This window comes from Orcinus orca, chromosome 15 (assembly GCF_937001465.1).
Source record: "Orcinus orca chromosome 15, mOrcOrc1.1, whole genome shotgun sequence".
In the NCBI taxonomy this organism is placed as follows: domain Eukaryota; kingdom Metazoa; phylum Chordata; class Mammalia; order Artiodactyla; family Delphinidae; genus Orcinus; species Orcinus orca.
The window spans coordinates 15,387,753-15,404,631 of NC_064573.1; the positions used below are offsets into that span (position 1 = coordinate 15,387,753).

The 16,879-nt window shown below is 37.0% G+C and overlaps 1 protein-coding gene across 2 annotated transcripts in view; it reads left to right on the plus strand.

Moving 5' to 3' along the window:
* The window catches only part of LMAN1 (lectin, mannose binding 1), a 29,062-nt gene extending 12,183 nt beyond the window's left edge, over nt 1-16,879 (plus strand). The window contains exons 7-13 of one of the 2 annotated variants that reach the window (XM_033424968.2): nt 1,614-1,672; nt 2,081-2,213; nt 3,577-3,767; nt 3,909-3,979; nt 11,589-11,742; nt 13,308-13,429; nt 13,723-16,879. In XM_033424968.2, coding sequence (XP_033280859.1) covers nt 1,614-1,672; nt 2,081-2,213; nt 3,577-3,767; nt 3,909-3,979; nt 11,589-11,742; nt 13,308-13,429; nt 13,723-13,759 — 767 coding nt within the window. In that variant the 3' untranslated portion in view covers nt 13,760-16,879. Of the gene's footprint in view, nt 1-1,613; nt 1,673-2,080; nt 2,214-3,573; nt 3,768-3,908; nt 3,980-11,588; nt 11,743-13,307; nt 13,430-13,722 lie in introns of both variants that reach the window. The other variant, XM_004268057.4, reaches the window with a different exon arrangement.

Consider the following 16,879-nt stretch of genomic DNA (forward strand, 5'->3'; position numbering starts at 1 on the left):
ACTTCCTGTAGGTTTACAGTTGGCTGGGGCTATGAGCAATTATGTAAATTAGACTGTCAGTTTGGATGTGATATTTTATAGTGAAGGAGACATTTAAAAGGTTAACTGCCAAGTGCTTTAGGATCCTGAGAGCTGTCACAGCACATTTAAATGAGGAAATATTATTGGGGGCTAAACTTTAAAGAAGACGTACTTACCCTTTTTTTTCCATGAGTGGTGATAAATGAACTTATCATTGGATGTTAACACCATCTTGTGTTCATACTGTATAATATTTTTATTATTTTCAAATATGTGAATTTTTCCTTACAATAGAACAAGGAAGGAAGGAGAAACGATAGACCATATTTAACCGATTTTTAGGTGACTTGGCCAAATCTTGGATTAAAGGGCTTTCTAAAGATCACATGGCCAATAAATCAGACCCAGGCAGGACTTGGTTTAGATTTCTGGCTCCTGGGTCTAGGGCTCTATTAACACTGAATGACTTCTCCTAATGTTACCTAACCTACACTATGGTATTACAATTTTCTCTTTAATCTGGCTGTATATCTAGATCTCCATAAAAGTAGCAGAAAGCAAAGAGATTGCTGCAGTGGAAATTCATCTCTCTTGCTTTGTGGATGAGACACTAGCCAGGATGAGTATTGTAATTCGATGTTATGAGGTTTGATCTGTTAGCTGTTTTTAGCTTAAACAGCTTGAAATGAATTTGATTTTTTTTTTTTTTTTTGCGGTACGCGGGCCTCTCACTGTCTGTTGTGGCCTCTCCCATTACGGAGCACAGGCTCCGGACACGCAGGCTCAGCGGCCATGGCTCACGGGCCCAGCTGCTCCACGGCATGTGGGATCTTCCCGGACAGGGGCACGAACCCGCGTCCCCTGCATCGGCAGGCGGACTCTCAACCACTGCGCCACCAGCGAAGCCCCTAATTTGATTTTTTAATACGATTTTAGGTGAAATAAAATCTGTATGAGGGAAACAAATATAAATAATATATAGAAAAGTAATCATATTCTAATCGAGATGCTTTGGGAGTAACAGGAGATGCTATTAGTAATGCCAGGGGAACACAGATAAATCAGGACTGTCCCAGTAATCCAGGACAGAGCAGTGTCATGGTTAAAACAGGAAAGTAAGGCTGGGACTGATAAGCACTATAAGAAAGGTTCAGAGACAGGTAGGAACAGGAAATACCTGAAGAACAGGATTATGTCTCACTTGACTGGGACGCAGCACATGAAGGAGATTTGTGGAAAAATAAAGGAGGATCTTGCTGCCAGAATTAGGAGTTTGGACTTGTTTTGACCCTTCATTTGTTTGTTCATTCCCTTATCAGGCATTTATTAAACATCCATCATGTGTTAAGCACAGCTAAATGTTCTGGTTTAGGATTTTAAAAAGTGAATTCTAACCTAGTTCTAACATAAGTCAGATGAATTTTTGTCTCTAAGCTCACAGAGCACCGTTGCCTTTACCAAATTAGAGCAAATTTTTGTTGTTTCCCTTACTGATTATTATTTTAAAGCAACAGATGTCTATAAAGTAAATTCACAACCATAAAAATAATCTATTACAGAACTTTTTCAGATTTTTTCTTTTTACTTTGTAGATGACCATGATGTCCTTTCTTTTCTGACTTTCCAGTTGACTGAGCCTGGGAAAGAGCCGGTAAGTATACTCATTTTTTTCCAAAAGTTTATCTGTAGTTTAGTGGTACTGCCTCGTAGCTGAAAACTTGAGAAGACTGACTTAGGTGTGGATCTTGTTTCTGCCAGATATTGCCATTATGACCTGGTACAAGTTACTTAACCTCTGTAACGCTCCATTTCTTCACTGGTAAAACTGAGATGTTTGTACTGGCCACCTTAACGTTGTAAACATTAAAGACAGTGCCCTCTGGCAAGCACTCAATAAATGGTAGTGGCTATTTTTATTTTTTGTTGTAATATTAGTAGCAAGAGTAAATTAACCTTTCAACTAGTGGTAGAGTAGTTAAAATGAGAAAAAGAACATATATTGAGGTTTATTATTTTCTTTTTAATTTTTTTAATGATCTATTCTTAAACTCCAAAAAAGCCTACACCAGATAAAGAAATTTCTGAGAAAGAAAAAGAAAAGTACCAGGAGGAATTTGAGCACTTTCAACAAGAATTGGATAAAAAAAAGGAGGAATTCCAGAAGGACCACCCTGACCTTCAAGGGCAGCCTGGTGAGTTGGAGCAGAGCTGTCCTCCGCTGCAGCAGTAGCTGTGGCACTTCATTCATTCTATCTTTGCTCTGTGACCTGGCACATTCCAAGTAATTTCAAGGAATAATTTTTAAGCAAATCTTCAGTCTTTAAAGGGCTCGGGATTGATGTTTTTACCGGGAAGAGTATCGCTTAGTGAAGTGTGCAGTCGGGATGATGTGGACAGTGAACCGTTGGAGTGTAAGCTCTGTGAGCGCAGGGGTCTTTGTTTGCTGTGTCTACTTCTGTGTCCCCTAAGCCTAGGAAAACAACAGCGGTGCTGACGTAGTAGTTGAGACTCAGTAAATGTTTGTTGAATGAAATCGTCCAAGGTTTATTTCTTTCCTTTTAGTGACACACAATTACCTTAGTAATATAGAGCTAACACTTGAAAACTATCAAGACTTGCAAGAGTAATGTGAAGTAATTACCGACTCCTCTTACTACTCAACAGAATTCTGGACATTAAAGGTTGAAAAATTTTTAAATATTAGTCTAAGCTAATGTAATTAAGAACTTACATGGGCTACATGTCAAAAACAAAACAAGATAAGGCCAAATAGAGGGACTATATATAATCTGCTAACTTTTATGATCTCGGTTCCCTATGAGCACAAATGATCAAGGCTATATCTAATAAAGCCTGGGCTAGCTTTTGAACTAAGTAGTGTGTTAATATAAATGATTAACAGTGTGATTCAGATTTAATGAAGATAACAATGAAAGGTAAGTTTTATATTTTCCTTGGATTTGTTTTAAACATCACATATGATTTGTGAATATATCCTGAAGCTTATTGTAGTAAGTGTTTGAATGAAACGATCTGATTTAAGCATGGTCAGGAATAAAAGGAAAATCAGCTGTTCTCAACTCCATTTCTTAATCTTTTTTGTAAGTAAAATGCATAAATTTTAAGAGAATAGTTTGATGAATTTTGACAAATGTGTATACCCTTTTAACCATCAGATCAGTATATAGAATATTTTTATCACCCCAGAAAGTTCCCTTACCTCTTTCAAGCCCTTCCAGAGGCAACAAATTACATTAGTTCTGCCTGCCCCTGTAAATAGAATCACACAGTCTATTTAAAAAGACAAAATAATTTTTAGGTGAAAAAATTCAGACCTAATTTATAATAAGTATTCAACCACCAGAGATGGTAAAAACAGTAATATAATCACGATTGAATTAATTACATGCATGTTTAACACTGTGGGAAGATCATAACACTGTGTTGATGATGATCTTATTCTAGTATATGTTAGTGCTTTGGTCACTTACAGTAATTTGAAAACTATGTGTAGGTGATTCTAATAATTTTGATTTGTAATTTCCATTTCAGCAGATGAATTATTTGAGAGTGTAGGAGATCGTGAGCTGAGACAAATCTTTGAAGGACAGAATCGTATTCATCTTGAAATCAAGCAGCTGAACCGACAGTTAGATATGATTCTTGATGAACAGAGAAGGTATGTCTCTTCCTTGACGGAGGAGATCTCTAAAAGAGGAGCAGGAATCCCAGGGCAGCATGGACAGGTGAGCTTTGAAAATATGCAGATATGCCTTAGTTATTAGCCTTTGGTGGCGGAGAGGTAGAAAAGAAAAGCTGTATGTTCTGTAGAATGGGGATTATTGAGCTGGGTGGTCATCTTGGTCATCTTTTGTTTTTTTCTCCAGACCACTCAACAAGAACTGGATACTGTTGTGAACACTCAGCATGAGATTCTGAGACAAGTAAATGAAATGAAGTAAGTATACAACAGTAATGTCGGAGTATTGCGTGATACCTTTATCCTAAATTCATGACTTCTCTAGATATGCAAGCACATTATTGTTGTAAGACTGCAGCATGAGTAAGAATCACGTTCTAGATTATTTTCTAAATAGGGGAATGTAAAGTATACGGGGACTTTTGATATTTAGAAAACCTGTCTACATTTTTTTATTTGTTCCGAGCTAGAAAAGAAAAAGATGCTTTAGCATCTTTAAAAAAAAAAAAAAAAAAGGTTTTGTCACAGTTGTTTGACTGTGTTTAACATCGTAAATATTTATGATGTTAAATGAATAGTTAAACTGTTTTAGAAACAGACCAGATCAATATAACATTTAAAAAAATATTTTGATCTAATTTTAGACTTTAGACATAGCAAGAAAAAATAAGGACATATCCCTCATATATCCCATGTATCCCTCACTTATCTTCCCCCCGATGGTAACATCTTACATAACCACAGTACAATTGTCAGAATGGAGAAATTAACATTGGTACAGTACTATTAACTAAACTAATGATCTTACTCAAATTTCACCAGTTTTCTACCAGTGCCTTTTTCATTCTAAGATCCTATCCAGTATTGCACGTTGCATTTAGTTATCTCTCTTGACTTCTGCAGTCTGAAATAGTTCATATTTCCTTGTCTTTCATAACCATGGCAATTTTCAAGAACATTGATTAATTCATTGGACCAATTTGGTTCCTCAGTTTGGGTTTGTCTGGTATTTACTCATGATTGGATGGAGGTTCTGCATTTTTGACAAGAATACAACAGTGCATCATGTTCATGATGTTGGTATGTCTTATAACTGATGATGTTGGCTGTGATCACTTGGATATTGTTGTTTCTTCCCGGTTTCTCTACTTTAAAGTTACTATCCTTCCCTTGGTGGTTAATAAATATTTGGGGAAAGATACTTTGAGTCTTTGTAAATATCCTGTTTCACTTTAACCTTTGGCTCACTAATTTTAGCATCCATTGATGTTTTATCTGAAACAAGAATGTGGTGTTTACCAAATGTTGGTTTTTCTATTTCCATAATTCCTTCTGTATCTACTTACTGGCATTCTATAAGGACCACTCCTCCTTCTCCCCCATTTATTTATTTAATCTACTTATATCAGTGTGGACTCATGCATTATTTATTCTGTGGGTTATAATCCTGTACTATCATTATTTATTTTGTTCAAATTGTTCCAGCTCTGGTCGTTAGGAACTCCTTCAGGTTGGCTTCTGTGTTCTTTCAACAAACCTCCATCTTTTTAAAATATTTCTTTACTTTCTGATACTGTAATATGTTTCAAGCTCATCTTGTATTTTCTGTGCCCCAGCTCTAGAATCAACCACTTCTCAGTGAGCCCTGGTTCCTTTTATTGGAGAGAAGTATTTAGAAACCAAGGTCTGGGCACTAGGTATACTCATTACTACTGGGGTGCCATTGCTTCTAGGCCCTCTCAGTGGGCAGGTCTAGGGAATATGTGAATGTATACTAATCACACATATACACATATTTTTGTATCCCTTACTCTACATTTGTATACCACGAGATTATACAGATACTTTGGATTTTGGTTGGACTGGACTGAACTGAAAACTGAAGGGCTGATTTTAGCCTTCCTCCTTTCCCTATTTGAAAGTTGTTTCTCCAATAGGGAGAAACCTGGTTCTTATCTATAATGTATTTACTTATTGGTATAGTTTTAGTGTGTGCATAAAGTATACATAAAGTGGTGTCAAATTATTAAGCCATATCCCTAATGAGAAACACATATAGTGATGGATTTATGATTTATGTAAAGCTCCTTTTGCCTCTAGCCCTACAGTATCTAGTCCAGACACTATTTTCCAGGTAGTTAGTTTAGTTCTCTTCTTCCCCACTCTCTTCAGTATGGTTATGATATTCATTTATAATACAGTTAGGTTTTTTGTTAGTGTTTGCATTTCTCCTACATCCTGGTTGATTTTAATTGTTTATATTTTGGGTAGATGAAGGGTATGTGAATGCTATGGTTCTAGGAGCCAGAATATATTCATTGAGGTATCACTTCCTCTTCATCACTGCTGCCCCACTTCCATTCTCTCCTTCTTTCTAGCTCTTTCCCATCCACCCCCTGTTGGTAACTCATCCCATTAATTTCTGGTTTGTTCTTCCTCTTTCTTCTCCACATGTGTATTTTCTTAGATCTCCTTCTTTCTGATGTAAATGTAGCATGCTTTAGATGCTGTTTTGTGCTTGTTTTACTTAAGAGTAATATTAGAACATCTTAAGATTCAGTTAGTGGTTAGCAAAGCCTAGACATCCAGTTGTATTATCCATGCAAACACTTACTTAGGGTAGTTAGCAATCCATGTAAATTCCCCCTTATTAATGAAGGACAAATGTCATGCATGCAATAAGCTAATGTAAAAGCTGAACTCAAATTTCTGAACTTGTCCTCTAAAGCTTTTTCTTCTGAATAAGCTTCAGAAAAAAATGCAAAGAGATAGGAAATATTTGCCTTTCATAGAAAGGGTGGTTTGTGTCTTCATGGATTTTCACGCTCTTAGGGGATCATAGAATTTTTTTTAGCAGAAGCATGTAGTTCAGTTGTCTGCAGTTTACAGAAAGAGGGGAAAAGGCTCTGAATGATAAAAGATCATGATATGAAAACAGTCAGAACTAGTACTCATTATCTCTACTCTCAGGTGCTATTTTTAGCATACCATAAGTCCTTGCCAATTTTTATTTAATTATAGAAAATTTTAAACGTACAAAAAAGTTGAGGCTAATATAAGGGCCTTCTCTCAGATCCCCATCACCCAGTCCAGCAGTTACTAATAACCAGATTTTGTCAGCCTGAGCCCTTCATTATAAAGTGTCTCCATCAGCCTGAGTTTTAGCCAGTGGTGGCCGCAGCCTAAATCCATCATTTCATTAGAGGTTGAAGAAGGATGACACTCTGATTCTAAGATTCCCTCTCCATGTAAAAAGAATTTCTCTGATTACTTACTTGTTATCCTGAAATAGTTCAGGAAAGGCAGGATAAATACTTGATTCTTTTTAATCATTTTTTTAGAATAACGAGTTGGTCCCCTGGCAGTGACCAAGGTTAAATGATGAGATAGTGAGAGGTGATGTTTGTTTGATTGTTTTTCAACTCGTGGAGTTTAACATGTTTTGCTGTTTTACATTAGTCTTTATAATTGGCATTCAGATTGTTTCGTCTTTGGGCGCTAGCTGTCCCTACAGGTTAGCTTCTGCATCCTTTTGATGCAACCCCAGTAGTCTTTGGTAGCTTTCAGGTGTAAGACTTTCCAGGTTTCTCTTGTACGTTTCTGTCCCACACGTGTCAAAGGCATTTTTCTTTGGAGCCCTGGTCTTTTAGTGAGAAGTGGTATTTAGAGACAGTGTCGTGCTTAATGCTACTAGATTGTCGTTGCTTCTGGGCCTTTTCAGTGGACACAGTTACTAATGTTCTTTGAACTTTGCTATTTGTATGTGTTGGCTGTGTTATTAATTGGTTGTAATTTTTTTAATAAGTTCTTTTTGGTGAGCAGGCAGCATTTAGCATTTCATATTTACCTTTACCAGATTTTTTTAGTACCTATTGCATTCTGGGTACTGTGCTAGGCATTTTCACATGAATATTTTCACATATTCTTCTGGGATCTTGCTCCTAATTATCATCTTCTGTACCTTCAGCCTGTCCCTGTAATATAATATTTAAGCTATTCAGTGATCTTTATTCATTCTGTATCTTCACTACTCTCATTCAAGATCTTCACCACTCTCTTCAAGCCCCATAACTCAGCCTGCCATTGACATTCTCCCTGGGAGATGACATTGTCTCCTCCTTCACCTCCTCTTTTGTGCTGCACCCTCCCTCCCCACACTTGTCTCCATCTGCACAGCTGTTGTCCAGGCTAGTCCTTAGCCCTGGATCCCGTTCTTTCTACTTCTCTGACCCTTGCTCTTTAATGATCCTGTCTCTGTCTTCTACCTTTAACTTACACCTCATACAAAAGGGCTTGCTCTTCCATTATTGAAAACTAATCAAAACAAAACCTTTAATTGACACTTTCTATTATTTTTACTATTGCTTCTCTTTTTCCTTCCTTTTTAGTGAGTTTCTAAAAAAGTAGACCAAACTGCCTGTCTTCATTTCCAAACCACTGTAATTTGTCCTGAAAGCACCGAACTGTTCTTTCTGCGGTCAGTGGTGCCCTGTAATGAGTACCTTTCAGTCCTCATCCTGCTGGACTTTCTGTAGAAATTGACACCTTTCCCACCCCCTCTATCTTGAGACTTTTTTTTCCCAAGGCTTCTAGCATACCACTTACTCTTGATGTTCTTGGCCTCTGCTGCTCCTTAGTTTTCTTCATTTGTTGGTCATCCTTCTATTATTCCTTAAAAGGTATTTTTTCTCTGGTGTTCTATCCAGCCCTCTTCACTTGACCTATTCCCTAAGCTACATATGCCCTCCGTCCGTCACAATCCCATCCTCACAGAACCCTCCTTTATCCTTTAACACTCAGCAGTGGGTGCCCAGCTAAGTTAAATGCATCTTTCTTCATAGAACTCTAGATGTGCCTCTGTCACATTGCTCACCTGCTAGCCTGTTAGTCTCAGCAGGGCAGGAATTATATTTTTCTTGCACAGTTTATATCCCTAAAAATTGCCTGGCTCGTAACATGTAGCAAATAAACATTAGCAGAATCAACAGGCAAATGAATGAATGATGACTCAGTCTTTGTGTGTTAAAAAGACATTTATGTATATGTAAGCAAGTTCATGCTCTGCGAAGCAATATTTTAAAATGCAGATATGTGAGAAGGTTGTATATTCTGGGATGCTTTATTCTTGGTGAGTATTTTAGAGATAGTAGAATATAATTCTTAATTTGGGTTTAAGTGGAAAAGCTTAGACTCTCATGAATTTCCTTGAGCATGTATGCCATTCAAAGAAGTTTTAATCAACAGATGTCATTTATTCAGAAAGCACTTGAGATATTTTGTAGCAAATTTTTAACTCTTCATTGCTTGTGTAACTCAAGTAGAATTTTTGAAGATTTTTTATTATACTTAACATTCAGCCTGACCTACTAAGTAATTTTAATATTTGAGTTCCTTTTTTTTGTTGTTTTCTTCTAGCAAAGCTTTTATTGATAAATTTATTTATTTGTTTTTGCCTGTGTTGGGTCTTCGTTGCTGTGCATGGACTTTCTCTAGCTGCAGGGAGTGGGGGCTACTCTTTGTTGCGATGTGCGGGCTTGTCATTGCGATGGCTTTTCTTGTTGCGGAGCACAGGCTGTAGGCGTGCGGGCTTCAGTAGTTGTGGCGCATGGGCTCAGTAGTTGTGGCTCGCAGGCTCTAGTGCGCAGGCTCAGTAGTTGTGGTGCACGGGCTTAGTTACTCCGCGGCATGTGGGATCTTCCCAGACCAGGGCTTGAACCCATGTCCCCTGCATTGACAGGCGGATTCTTAACCACTGACCCACCAGGGAAGTCCAACTTTTATTGATACTTTTTAAACCAAATTTTACTTCAAGGAAATAAGGTAGATAACTTATTTATTCATTAATCCAAATTGCACTGTAACTGTTGAAGGCTGTCAGAACATCAGAGACATTACTGTTCTCGCGTAGTTTATGCTCTATGAGGGAGAAAACCCATATACAGTATTCCGTTCATATCCATGTGATTGGTTCCAGGGCCCTGCAGATACCAAAATCCAGGGGTACTCAATTCCCTTATATAAAATGGTATAGTATTTGCTTATAACCTCCTGTGTACTTTAAACCATCTCTTGCTTGCCTATAATACCTCATATAACATATTGCTATGTAAATAGCTGTAAGTACAATGTAAATAGTTGTCTGTGTGGCAAATTCAAGTTTTGCTTTTGAGAAGTTTCTGGAATTTTTTTTTCTGAATATTTTTGATCTATGGTTGGTTGAATCTGTGGATGTGGAAACCACAGAAAAGGAGGGCTGACTGTATACAGATACAAAGGAGAGAAGTATGTGTGATGTTTAGGGAATGGTTGCATTTGACAAGGAAGCCTCACGGAGAGGAAAGTATGGAGGAAAGGCAGTTTGAACTGGCCCTTCCATTTTAGACCCTCCCTCTTAGAGGGAAAGGCCAGGACTAGAAGAAGCATCCCAGACACAGAGGCTTTATGTGAAGGATATTCTCAGGGAACATCAGGACCAAGACAGGTGAAAGGGAGTAGTAATACTTTCAGGTAAACTGAAATTCAGATATGTTTCTTTCTTTCTTAATAAATAGCCCTGTTACATTTCTGCCATTATTTAAAAAAAAAAAATTGTAGTCTCTTACACCATCATGCTTACAGACTCATATCCAAAGGGCATACTCAGTGGTAGAGCTCCTTATCTTACATCTGAATAGTGGAATCATATCTAACATGGGGATTATATTCTGAAGTCAGAGTGTAAGGTAAAATGTATAAAGTCAGAATTACCCTTCAAAAAAGATACCATGGTGGAGATTACCACACCATTGCTCAGTATGCCAAACAACCAGTTTTTCCTTCATATCTGAAACAGATAGATGTTCTTTAGTTGGCTTCTGGTTGAAGCACTAGGTTTGTATATAGGGGACATCTGATAGAACTGTAAAGAGAAATTGAATTATTGATACATTTGTCTTATGAGTCCCTGAGACCGCCTCTAGATTCTGTGGTCTTCTAGAAGTGCTTACTGAACTCAGAAAAGCTGCTGTACTCAGTCATGGTTTATTGCAATGAAAGGATATATAATAAAATCAGCAAAGAAAGAAGGTGCATACAGTGGCGTTAAGGAGAAACCAGGCACAAACTTTCAGTTGTCCCCTCCCAGTGGAGTCACATGGACAGTGTTTATTCCTCTCAGCAGTGATGCGTGACAACATGTGCAAAGTGTTGCCAACCAAGGAAGTTCACCCAAGCCTTGGTTTCGGGGTTTTTTTTATTAGGGGTCAGTCACATAGGCATGGAGCACCCACATGACTGACCTTAACTGCTCAATCTTCAGTCCCCCTAGAGGTCAGACTGGTACTGCAGCCTAAGGCCCCAGGCAAACAAACATAAATCATATTGTTGGCCTGGCCCAAGGCCCCAGGTAGACAAAGACACTCTTAACAGGCAGGATATTCCAGGGGCATAGAGATTATCTCCCAGGGGCTAGTCATGGGCCGGGTCTGAAAACCTTTGGAATGTGCGGGGTTTGGGCAGCCCAGGCCTGATGGGTTAATCCTTTACTGCACAACATTAAACACTTAGAAAGATTTAAGCTCATTAAGAGTATCATCCATTATGTTATTCAAGCCATTTATAATATTGTTTTTAACACAGATTATTTAGTATTATTCTCTGTGGTTAGACAACCTTTAGTAAAAGATAAAGGCATAATCTAGTTTTTATAAACTATTTTCTAATCTTGAAGACAGTTTTTTAAAATACTTATTTTGTTTCTGGGGTTTTTTTCTTTGTTTTTTTTTTAATCTGATGCATTGGGTTTAGAAATATATCTAACCATTTGGAATCTCTGACTGTAAAAATCATCTTTCTAGTGATTCCATTGTAAAAGGATTTCCTATTTCAGGAATTCCGTGAGTGAAACTGTCAGACTGGTCAGTGGCATACAGCATCCTGGATCTGCAGGGGGCGTTTATGAGACAACCCAGCACTTCAATGACATCAAAGAGCACCTCCACATAGTGAAGCGGGACATAGATAACTTAGTGCAGCGAAATATGGTAAGCTCTTTTTTCTTCTAGTTTATGATTATCACAGTCTTCTTTTGGAAAGGAAAACCACATGTTCCACTGAAAATATTTTAACTTTTAAATTAATGCCAGTGCTCCTTCTTAATATTCAAGGAAGAATTACTCTATATGATTCAAATGTCTACGTGTTCCATATCATGCTTCCGTAGCCTATTGAATAGAATTTTTTTAAAAATAAATTGCTATTCCAGTTAGCAGAGTCATCACAATCTCAGACTTTTTTTGTTCTAGGTTCTTTTCTATAAGTTCTCTTTTAAAAACATGTCTCTTGTTATCAGTAGTGATACCTTTAAACGGCTCTGAACAAGGTAAATGTCTCTCGACACACCCATTTGTTAGACAGACGGGCACCAGGTAATTCATATTTCTCTGTCTAGGCTGTTCAGGAAGTGCAGATCTAAAACTGGCTGACTGATAGCAGCTTTCTTTAGGCAAGATTTTTGTTTGTTTCCAGCTACTTTCCTGTATTACTTGGTTCATTTTTTTAAGTTTTATTTTATTTACTTTATTAGGTCTTTTTTGGAGTGTAAGTCCCATCTACATTTTTGGAGATAGGCAATAAATATTAAAAATAGGTAGCATATTTTTGAAGTTTAACATGCATAGGAGATATTATTTAGAAGACAGATCTCTGGAACTTTTAAGTTTTTTCCTAACTTATTTACTGGCTTTGAAAACCCTTATAAAATTCACAAATGTTTGTAGCATTTGCCTCTTCCCTTCCAGTTTTTCAAATATAGCTTAATAGTTTTCTTATTGACCATTTTACCTCCCATCCAAAGCATTGTCATCTATTCCCTTAGTTCTGTTTGAGTTTATTTCCCCCCAACTCTTGCCTTTGTTGCAACGGCCAAGTTGATGCTGTGGGTAGTGTATATCAATACATAGTGAAGACCTTTGTCCCATAGGTGTGAGCATATTGAGAACAACTAACCGTAGAAGCCATTCTGTCTGGATACCTTGATGAAATCTTTGTCCCTGGTATTTAATTACTTGCTTATAATAAAATGAATAATCATGGAAATAGGAAAAGAAACATTTTCCAAAATACTAATTAGTGATGTTGAATGTTAGGAGATTGGGGTGGATGAGAGCTGAGAAAAGGCCATTATCTCTGTCAGGTAGTTCATTGGTAGGGCAACTGTGTAATTGTCCGAAATAGAACACTTTTGAGAGTGAGGATGCTGCTATTAATAATTGCTCTAGTACAGCAAGTATAAACTGGGAGTGTCGAGGGAATTGGTGATCTGTGACCTTCAAGGACACTAAAATCATTGTCACTGTGATGAAGGTAGAAGCCAGACAGCAATGAGTTAGTGACAGGACAGTGAAAGAGTGGAGGCCTTCCCACATTGCCTGCTCTTTCAAAAAGTTTGGTGGTGACAGTTAAGAGGGTGGAAGGCAATTATGAGATGAATTAATGAAAATACTTGAGTTTATACAGTAAACCATGAGTTTTATAAAGATTTCACATTTATTTCCTTTTCTAAAATACTGATTTGACTAATTGTAATAGAAAGTTCTTTGCCTTATAGCCAGCAAATGAAAGACTGAAATGTCCAGAACTACCGCCATTTCCATCGTGTCTGTCTACGGTGCACTTTGTTATATTTGTAGTGGTACAAACGGTGTTATTCATTGGTTATATCATGTATAGGTAAGTCTCTAAAATTTGACCCAACATTTTTCTGTATTTATTTAACTTGAGATAATTCAATAAAGTTATCAAGGTCCATAATAGAACTTTCAATACCTATAAAATTAGGTTCATACAAAGCAAATATTATGTCTAGTCTATTTCAGTTCACATGGGAATACATGTGTAGGACATATGTTTATCTTCATGTATTTCATACTTCAAAAGGCATTTTTAATTTTATGCAATCCTGTTTCATTCCAATGTATATAGAACTTCTTTTTTTTGTTTTGTTTTGTTCTCTTTTTCCGTAGGACTCAGCAAGAAGCAGCTGCCAAAAAATTCTTCTGACACGATTTTCACACGTGTGCGTCATGTATGATTCTTCTGACATACATGTGTGCATCATGTATGTATATACAAAATGCCTTTTTGAGGGAATTGAAGTATTTAAATTGCTTCGTAGTCTAAATTATTAAATTTTGTATAAAATAACTGTTTAAACATTGACTTGAATAAAGACAACCATATGTAAATTTGTGCATAGTACATAAATCTATTTAAATTTCAGTGAATTTCCGGCCAGTAGAATACAGCCACTGAACAGAATATTGGTAAATCAGAGGGTAAATAACAGAAAGGGGGCACCCCCGTATATGAAAGTTACCCCTAAGTCTCTGATGTTGGAAGTTTCTATCTTTAGCATAAGCACCCTTGCCCTCTTGCCCCCCGCCAAAATAAGAGGTCTGAGAGCTACCCATCGTGTTTATTCTGTAACCAAAGCCTTTTTTTTAGAGGCCAGGATTTCCTGCTCGAAGACTCAGTCCTGCAGTCCTTGAGCCTAATACAGCTCCCTTTGAAAGCAAAGAATGTTTTGTCTGAGGGCGTTAGGATCTGGATAATAGGCTTCAGAATGTTTATTGAAGTATTTTTTCCCTTCTGATTATCAATGATATATTTCACTTTTAAAGGAAGTTGGAGGGGAGAATTAAGAGCTGCTTTTTGCCTGCAAACCCGTTTAGGTGACAGCATTCCTCTGACAATGGTTTTTATGGGTATTTTACCTAGTGATGTGTCCATTTCGTGATTGCTCATATTCTTGAATGTCTATGTTCCAACAGTGTCAGTTCAATATTAGGAAAATTACTCTGCGTTTATATCTCTAAATTCAACTCAGATTGCATGTCCTGAGTATATTTTAAGGTCATTAAAAACTACCACTGCATTCTGACTTACATCACTCCATGCAACCTGGCGATTGTGATGCTGCATATTTGTGGAAATCAAGAAGGCAGTAGTAGAAGCAGTGTTAAAGTTTTTGAAGGCAAAATTTGAAAAATAGTGTTAGTACTTCTGATTTCTTTCTTTTAATGCCAGAACTAAGGATATGGTGAAGCACTTGTTAGTAAGTTAACTTTGAAACATCAGGCTGGAAGGGGTTGTTGTACATAGTTCTAGGTATAGTAGAAACAATCTGTAAATGACATTTTGTTTTCACGACTGATGTAGACTTCAAAATATTCTTTTACTTTACCTCTCTAGCTAGCTAAAACGATACCTTTCATTTGTCACAGAATCGAAAATAGTACCGTTTTGTAAACAGCACTATCTGATTCTTCACAGCCTTCATAAATTTGCTCTTAGTTGTCATTTACAGACTGGACTAACTGCTGAAAACCCATACAAAGGCTCTAAAGAGCTCTGCATTATAGCAGTACCTAACTAGCACTACATATGCAAACGGTCCTAGCACGGCTTTCTTACAGTAGCCTTTATCCCGGAACGCTGAAGGGGAACATTCTAACGATCACTCTCATACCAACAGCCACTCCAACACAGAACTGCTTTGCTAGCATTTTTCCTTGTAGTGTTAGCATTTTGAAATTCATATTTCAGAGACATGATCATCACAGAATTTACTCTTATTCCATGAAAAAAAATTAATACCTTCAGAAGAATGTTTCAGTTGTAGACTATGAGACTTGGAAATCCTCTTGAGATAAAAGGTTGCGAAATACCCAGTATTATAAAATCCATGGTCACGTGTGCCTGAACTTAAAGAAATGTTAGACCTATGCAGTATACGAGCATGAACCTTCTTTTCTTTCGTACTGATTTAATTTGCTGAAAATCACTCAGTAAATCGGTTCATACAAGTTACCATATTATTGGAAATTTGGTTTATTTTCCTCAAAATCGTCAACTTTAAGTAGCTCATTTCTGTAGAAAAATGTTTTCTCTGTGGAAAAATCAGTCACTGCCAGGATTCTTTCATTTCTGTACTATTTTATATAATTGAATTTAACTTCTCTCACACCAGCAAGTATTTTACAAGTGCCTTGGATTAAAACAAAATTGATTTTACAATTTTAGTGTAAGTCTTTGTGCTTATGCCACTTTAAAAAAGAAATGCAATTATATTCAATATAATGGTTAATACTCTTATTTAATGTAACTCTTCGTGTTGTAATTGTTTGAATGTTTTATTCAGCTTGAAACTCTATGAGGCCACAATATTTTGTTATGTATTAAAGGGATAATAGTGTTTCTCAGAGTGTGGTCTGTGGTCCATTTGGATCCTGGAGTGCTTGTTAAGAATACCGATTCCAGGCTCAGCTCCAAACCACCTGAAGCAGAACTCAAGGGTGGGGGCTTCAGAATATCAGTATTCAGCAGGCACCTCAGGTGATTCTGAGCACACTGCTGTTGAGAAGCGCTAAGATGGGGGGTGAACAGGAGTCTCTTGTTAACTTCAAAGCTGAGCTGAGAGCCGATGTAACGTTTTCATTGTCAATGACATTAGCAAATGTGCACTGATTCTCTTATACTTACAATTTTTTACTTAATGTTCTTTTTACTAAAACTCCTGGTTTATTACAATTACAAACTAAACCCAGATTGCTGCTTGTAGCTCTTGGTACTTTGGTTGACAGCTCTTAAACGTACAAAAGCATCTTCAGATCATGGTCAAGCCATAAAAACCCCCATCTTCAAGATGGCCTGCTAAAGCTTTTTGCTTTGCTGATTGTGATTTTTGTGACATTTTATCTCAGACAGTTGTACTTTTTGATAACTTGGGGAAAACAAAGATTACTTGAATAAGAGATTGCCTGACCCGCTGCGTTGCAGAGATACAATCCTTGTAAAGAACATGAGTGACAGTTGTGAATATTAAGATGTGATTATCTTTTCCTGTCCATGTGCTTATCGCAGGGAGATAGTGAACAAATGGTTATATTGGGGATTTTTTAATTTATAAGATCTAATGTAAAATCACCACTTGCAACTTTTTAGATCTGTATGTTGCCTGTTTAATATATTTCTTTTAAAGTTTAAAAGGGTTTTCTATCCACTGTTGATTTCAATTGGATAACATTTTGTCAAGTGTTTTTTTCTGATTGTTAATTTGATGCTAGCTGGAATTCAAGAAATGACATTGACCTTATTCAAATAAAGAAATATTTTAGTAAA